The following is a 7,965-nucleotide window of genomic DNA, read 5'->3' on the forward strand; positions in this document are numbered from 1 at the left end:
TCAAATCCATAACATATAAAAATTCCAAGATCTCATAACATAAAAATCCTGTGTGTGTACTGATCAGGCCAGCGCCTTCCCGCGGTCATCACTAGTACCTGAAACAAATAACACCAAACACTGTAAGCACAAAGCTTAGTGAGTTCCCCTAAATACCACACACAACACATATTAGCCACTCGAGGCTATAACTCTGTGGGTCCGTGGACCCTACTTTGGGAACCCTCTAGTTCTAACACTGTGAACCTTCCGGTTCCAACTCTATAAACATGCACAGCATAAATCACATAGAAATAATGCAGTACAACACATAACATACATATAGCATACAAATACTCTGTCACATAACTCTGATTACCTACTCAAGGTAAAGTATAGTGAGAAGACTCACCTCGCATATCTCGATAACATGCAAATCCCTGAAATCACTAGTGCTCGATCTCCCGAGCTATAGTCCTCCTATAACACAACACATCTCTAATTAACACTTTCCCTACTAAGGTTGACTAACCCTATCAAGTCAACACTGGTCAACTCTGGTCAACGGTCAACGGTTAACTCAACTCGCCGAGTCTGGCATGGACTCGCCGAGTCTCTACGGGGACCCGATTCCTCCGAGTCCCTTCCGACTCACCGAGTCACTCACCCGACTCGGTTACTCAAACCCTGGTTCGAAATCACTGAACAACCCGCACCAACTCGTCGAGTCTGGAAATGGACTCGGCGAGTGCATTCCATGCACAACCCCAAACGACCTTCTGAGGTCAGATCTGCTTCACTAACTCATAGATCCAGTCCTTCCAAGCTTATTCATCACGTAAAGTTCATGTCTTGGCGCTCATAACACACCTAATGACTCATAAATGGTGTTTTGACCTCAAGCACAAAGACCCCAATCCAGAACCTCCATGGATTCATAAAAAGCTTGGACAAAGGGACACTCTGGACCTCCAAGGGTCCAGATCCAGAACCTAACTCACTTAAGGGACCAAGGAAGCACTAGATCTAGCCACAAAAGGGTTCAATAAGCCCTAAATCAACATGAACATCACCATAACAGAGAATGGTTCGAAAAATAGTACCTCAAACGTGATGTTCTGGACCTCAGATCTTCAAGAAGTTGTTCCTCTTGTTTCCCCTTGGCTATTGCTTCTTTTCCCTTGCTAGATAACACCTACAAGGTCAACAATAACTCCTTATCTCATTTCAAACGCTCAAGCTCACTAGGGTTTCACTCTGGGGACTGGTGAGCACAAATGACGGCCATAAGGCCCTTTAAATAGGCCCCAAACCCGAGAAATTGGGGTTTCATTAAACAGCGCAGACTCACCGAGTCCACCAATGTGACTCGTCGAGTCCAGTCATTAATCCGGGTGAGAAATCGCGTCTCTACTCGGCGAGTCTTCGCACCAACTCGCCGAGTTCTTCCACAAAACTCAAAATAAAATGAATAAATATAATACTTGAAATTCCGGATGTTACATGAGGGCTATGTTAGAGCCTCTCTACCGGTTCTTCTCTGATTAACGCTTTGAGATTCGAAGCATGACCTCAACACCTGATTAAGGTATAGTTGGGTGAGGTTTCGACTCGTGATTGATTATGGTATGGTAGATGGACGGCAAGGGCATGGGTTAGGCCCATGGCCATTGTGAAAATTGTAACACTATGGGGTAGCTGTAGCATTCATCAGGTTGATAGGTTGTTGTGAAAGTGTTGTACGACTAAGGGGTAGCCGTAACATTCACCATGTTGATAGGATACGAAGTCCGTTTTTGACGTTCTTTATATGCACGTGTAGGTAAAATTACGCTCTACAACTTTCGTTTAGACTTCGTCGGCTAATTTTTAATTTAATTTTTACATTATTATTTTTAACAGACCGGGACAGGAAATCTGTTAAAAATTCATAACTTCTTCATCCGACGTCTGTTTTCATCAGACTTTTTACCGTTGTACAGCTAATGACAAGACCTTCGATTCTCGTTTAGGTTGTGTCGGCTGAAAATCACTCGATCTAAAATTCGAGTTTTTAGTTGTCTACTGCTAGGCTGAAATTTCGAAAAATCATAACTTCCTCATACGAAGTCAGATTTGGGCGTTCTTTTTATACATACTCTCGGTTTAACGAGCACTACGACTTCCGTTTAGATCACTAAGGCTAATCGTTCTTAAATTTTATTTTTTTATAGATTTAACAACATCGATTAGTAATGGAGACAGCGGGAGGTGATTTTTTTATAGAGTTAACAACATCGATTAGTAATGGAGACAATGGATACAGCCAGAGGTGAAGGCATGGAAATAAAGAGTGTAGGAATAGTTTTTTTATGATCTTTTTATTTTTATTTTTGATATTTGATTTCTAGAATAATAATAACAATAATAATAATAATAATAATAATAATAATAGCAGTAGTAGTAGTAGTAGTTATAATAATAATAATAATAATAATAATAACAATAATAATAAATCATTAAAAATTTTAAAAATATTGTTAGATGCCATCTTATTCATCTTATAGGGTAGTTTTTGTTATCATTTAGGATCATATTTTGTACATTTGCATGTCATTTAGATAAATAATGTTCAGCTCATGTACTTCGTTAGAATTCTCGTACTGCTCATGTTTTATTGTCAATTTCAGATAGTTCGAGTGGAGTAGTGCTTTGGGAGCAGTGCGATGCGCGTTTGGAGCTTAAAATGGAGCTTGAAACTTATGGAGTATGTTGAGGAATGTTTGGATGATGCTTTGGTCAAGAAACATTCAATTGAATTGATCACACGAAGATAGAATATGCAATATCAAAGTTAAAGGATGTTGCTGGCAGCTTTGACCCCCTGTCAGTATTTTGACCATATCTTGAGAACCGTAACTCCGATTGATGGGATTCAAAATGATCTGAAAAGGAGACGAAATTTTGGACTTCATAGGCATAACCTGCGATCGCAGGTTATCTCCTAGGTTCTTTTGTGCCAAAAATTCATCCGGAAGTAAAATCTCAAAACCTGCGATCGCAGGTTGGCCAAAAAGTGTCAAAATAGCATCCTACTTCATTAAAACGACATCAGATGTGTTTATTTCAAAACCTGCAATCGCAGGTTGTGTACATGCGATCGCAGGTGCGCCGTTTTTGCTGTTGGACTTATAAAAAGACCCTGATAGCCTTGTATTAACCTAAGTTGACAATTCTAGAGGTTCCAGACGACAAAAATACGATTTTTGAGGTGTTCCTTCTCCGATTTCATCAATTTCTGAAGATCTGAAGACTGTGGATCATCTCCTACGTTTAGTTTAGTAAGATTAGTTGTTTGATGTCTTTATTTAGTTGTTTTATCAGATTTTAGCCATGTCTGGCTAAACCCTAGTTTTCAGTTCTGCAAAGACAAGTACTTTTCATGTGATTGATCATTAGATTTGGTTTTTGATTTGTGTTTCTATCTAGATTCTTCAGTTTTGTTCTTAATGAATGTTTGATTTGAATTCTTGTTAGTCTGATCACCTAGCTAGGGTTTTATCATTCCAGTTAATCAGTTATAGAATCCATAATTGTTCTTGTAAACTGGTAAAAGTAACAAGTATTAGATTGGTTCCGTTTTGGGATTTAACTCTGGTATAAACTGTGAAAATCATATCGTTACGCTTCCGAGCCTGTGAGAAGTATTGGGTATTGCTAGGAATTTTACATAGAACTTAATGCAACTTTTCTGATCTTAATTAAGAGCTTATTTGATTAGACAGTAAAAAGTTAGGGTTAATTAAAGAGCTTGTTTTGATTAACTAAATAAGGTAAAAGTGGAATTACTAGAGCTTGTTAGTTTTTCTCAGTACCAGCTTAGATAGAACGCATCTCAAATAACCAAGTCAATGTTGTTGCATGATTAGGAAAGTCAAAGCAGAGCTGAAACCATTTTTATTATTGATTTTTGTTTACTTTATTATCACTGCATTTCTAGTTATTAGTTTTAATAAAAAAGAACCCCCCTTTTATATTCTATTTCTTGACTAGATGTGCCTGATGCAAAAAGGCATTGACCATTAGGCTGTGTCCCTGAGGATTCGACCCTGCTTCCCTGTGCTATATTTTTAGTGCAACCAGCAGTGATAACTTATTTGCTTAATATGTGCGCGACAGCATGTTTAACAAATTGTCGTCGTTTCCGGGGACACGGTGCTTTCTAGTAGTTTTATGCCAAGAATTTTTCGTTCAGCTACACCTTTAGTTTTTGATCTAGAAATCGAGCGAACTGCAAGGAAACCGAAACAAGAAGCAGCAAGAAAAAAACAATCAGCTGGTCTCTTTGGTTCATCATCTTCCATACCCCCAGAAACCTCCACTCCACAAGGCGCTCCCTTGTAGAATGAATCAGATCCGTTTTTTCCAAAAGTACCCCCATCTTCTCCTCAAAACAGACTATATAAAACTTACTCCCCACCCCTTCCGTTAAAACTGAAACCACAAACTCTTCAAAAACTGAATCTGAAGACTTAGTTATGAGTGGAAACGAAGCAGAAAAGACCCTTAGAGAGTGGGCCACTCAAGAGGTCAACCAATAGCCCCTTTGCATTACGTTTCCAGAAGCCCAGAACTTCGAACTTAAATCTGGGCTGATTCATCTTCTTCCCACTTTCAGAGGATTGGAAAATGAAGACCCACATAAATTCCTCAAGGAATTTCATGTGGTTTGTTCAGGAATGAAGCCTCATGTTGTCACAGAAGACCAGATAAAGTTAAGGGCATTCCCCTTTTCGCTTCAAGATTCTGCAAGAGAATGGTTGTATGAACTCCCATCAGGTTCCATCACCACTTGGACAGAACTCGCAAAGCTGTTTTTAGAGAAATACTTTCTAGAAACGCGAGTCTCCAGTCTTAGAAGAGAAATCCTTGGTATCAAACAAGGAAAAAGAGAAGCCCTACATACCTACTGGGAGAGGTTCAAAAAGTTGTTGGTCCATTGCCCTCAACATGGAATTAGTGATTACCAACTCTATAACTGTTTATGTGAAGGTCTAACACCCATGGAAAGACGGCTTATAAATGCTTCCAGTGGTGGTTCTTTGGGTGATATGACACCAACTGAAATCAGAGAGCTGATCGAAAAGTTGGCAATCGAGTCTAAACATTCTGGAAATGAAGATGAATGGTATCCAGATCAGGCAAGAGGGGTCAAGGAAGTCAGCAATGTTCATCTAGAAGCTCAGATATCTGAGCTCACGAAAGCAGTGTTGTTGTTGACTAAAGAAAAAGCTGTTGCGAAGAAACCATGTGGCATATGCTTGAAGACGGACCATCCAGCTGATATGTGTCCAATTTTGCAAGAGGATGTTGCTCCAGTTAAAGCTGTTGGGGGCTACCAACAGAATTTTCAAAATAATTATCAGCAGAAACAACAATTTCAGCCTCCACCCGGATTTCAGCAGCAGTGAAATTTTCAGCAGCCGGGCTTTCAGCAAAACTTTCAGCAGCAAAATTTCCAGAATCAGAATTACCAGAATCAGAACACCCATCAACAACCCAGTAGTTCCAGCATGGCCTTAGAAGATATAGTGAAGAGTCTTGCCACGAGCACCCAAGCATTCCAGACCGAAACTAGACCCAATATCAAGAATCTGGACCAACAGGTGTCTCAACTTGCCACTTCTGTGGGTCGTCTGGAGTCTCAAGGAAAGTTACCAGGGCATACTGAAAACAATCCAAAGCATAATGTGAGTGCTATTTTCTTGAGAAGCGGGAAGACATATGAAGGCCCGAGCTCATCTGAACCAGAAAACAAAGAAGCTGAAGAGTTTGAAGAGGTGTTGGTTGAAGAAGAATCGGAAAAGCTGGAAGAAAAAGAAACTCCAACACTACCCAAGCCAATTCTAAAGGAGTACAAGCCACTACCTCCATTCCCATCAAGACTGAAGAGCATAAAACACGAGCGTGCAGATGAGGACATCATGGACATTTTTCGCAAAGTAGAGGTAAACATCCCGTTACTTGATGTTATAAAACACATTCCTTGTTATGCTAAGTTTTTAAAAGAATTGTGTGTTTCAAAGAAAAAATTGAAATCTAATGAAACAATTAAAGCTGGTGAAAATATTTCTTTAATTTTAAAAAAAGGTTTGCCTCCAAAGTACAAGGATCCGGGGATTTTCTCAGTTCCTTGTAAATTGGGGAAACTTTATTTTCCAAAAGCCATGCTTGATTTAGGAGCTTCAGTTAATGACCTTCCCTATTCTATTTTTGAAAAATTAAAAATGGGATCTTTGCAAAAGACCGAGACCATCATCCAGTTGGCGGATCATTCAACAGTACACCCAAAAGGTGTACTTGAGGATGTCCTTGTCCAAGTCGGTGGGCTTATTTTTCCCGCTGATTTTTCTATTTTGGAAATGGGAAACTTGGACACTTCAGATTCAAACTCTATTATTTTGGGAATACCTTTTATGAAAACTGCAAAAACAAAAATTGATGTTTTTGCTGGTACACTTTCAATGGAGTTTGATGAGGAAGTTGTGAACTTTAAAATTAATAATGATGATTTTCCTTCTGAAAATATTTCTATCAATTATATGGGCACCAGCAGTCCTTTGTTAGAGGATTGCTGCCAGTGTTCTAATGTCTTTGTGCAAGAAAAATTTTTAGACAGGAATTCATCTGATAGTATATCCAAGGAGCTGGCAGAAGATAAGCTTGGGGAGGTGGAAGAAGTTGAGATGACATTTGCTACGGAAGAAGAATCAAATAAAAATCTGAAAAGGAAAATGTTTTTGGACAAAGAAGAGGTGAGAGATGTGATTTCAGATATGAATCTGAAACGAAAAGAATTTGAAGAGAATAATTTTGGGAAGAAGTCTGAAAGTAATTTGAAAGATATATTTGAAGACAATCTGGATTCTTTTCAGTCTGTTGAGCAAGTTCTAGATCCACCAATATTGCCATATTTGAAGGGATCTGGAGTTACAAGAAAAACAGTTGAGCTTCAAAGAAGTCCCAACCACACCAGTTAATAATCTGGTTGGGCAAAGTCGAGCCAACGACTTTAAAAAAGGGCGGCTTTCCGGGAGGCAACCCGATGATTAGTTTTTAGTTTTTATGCTTTCAATAAAGAGATGGTCGCAGTTCCAAGCAAGCTTGGGGAAATCAGAGGATCTTCAAAGTCGCTGAAATTCGGATTTTTCGCCACATTGTCGTCAAAATCAGAATTTCTACGAACATATCAGGTACATTCATTCCTAGCTGTACATTTTTGTTTTTATTTGCTTTATTGAGCTGTTAATTCCTCTCTAAGCATTGAGGACAATGCATCATTTTATGTTTGGGGGAGGGGGTTTGTGTAAAAATTTGCATTTTTTGTTAAAAATTTTAATTTTTTTTTTCAGTTTTTCATTTAAAATTTTTCAAATTTTATTTTTCTTTTTGCATTTTATTTTCTACATTGCATTTAAAAAATCAAATACCCAAAAATATTTTTATTTCTAGTTTTTTTTTTTCTGCATTCCAAAAAAAATGAAGTATACATGAGATGAGGATTTCTTTTTACACTCGATAGCTCTGTTAAGATGAAGTGTGATAGTTACCGAAAATGACAGTCTCATTGCAATTAATAATAAGTATTATCTTTTGAAGTGCTTTAAATGTTTTCAATATGAACCAACATAAGAGTCAGACAATTTTTACAATGGAAGTGTGGGATGGAAAAACGAATAGTGTTTTGAAAATAATTTCCTTGAATGCCTTAAAAAGAACCTAGATTGGATAACCCTTATCATTCCTTGAAGTACTGAACCCTATAGTTTCTACGCCTTTTGAGGTTGGGAGGGAACTCTTGTTATACCCACAAAATAGTTATCATTTTTGAAGTATTGAAGATATGGTGGGCCTCAAAGTAAAATCCGTGCCTGATCTATATATATGTTACAAATGGTACATCAAGACTTGAAGAAATCTACAATTCAAAGTCAAAACCAAATCAAG

At 38.2% G+C, this 7,965-nt stretch overlaps 1 protein-coding gene and 1 non-coding gene across 2 annotated transcripts; one reads left to right on the plus strand and one right to left on the minus strand.

Moving 5' to 3' along the window:
- Positions 1-4,868: 4,868 nt before the first annotated feature.
- LOC111919871 (small nucleolar RNA R71) lies at positions 4,869-4,975 on the minus strand. Its single transcript, XR_002859626.1, has one exon. It is a non-coding gene; the product is annotated as a small nucleolar RNA R71 (small nucleolar RNA).
- A 556-nt stretch (positions 4,976-5,531) lies between these two features.
- On the plus strand, positions 5,532-6,998 carry LOC128129559 (uncharacterized). Its single transcript, XM_052768016.1, has one exon. It carries the CDS (start codon positions 5,532-5,534, stop codon positions 6,996-6,998), a length of 1,467 nt encoding a protein of 488 aa, XP_052623976.1.
- The last annotated feature ends 967 nt before the right edge of the window (positions 6,999-7,965 follow it).

This window comes from Lactuca sativa, unplaced genomic scaffold (genome assembly GCF_002870075.4).
Source record: "Lactuca sativa cultivar Salinas unplaced genomic scaffold, Lsat_Salinas_v11 Lsat_1_v11_unplaced_66, whole genome shotgun sequence".
Classification (NCBI taxonomy): Eukaryota; Viridiplantae; Streptophyta; class Magnoliopsida; order Asterales; family Asteraceae; genus Lactuca; species Lactuca sativa.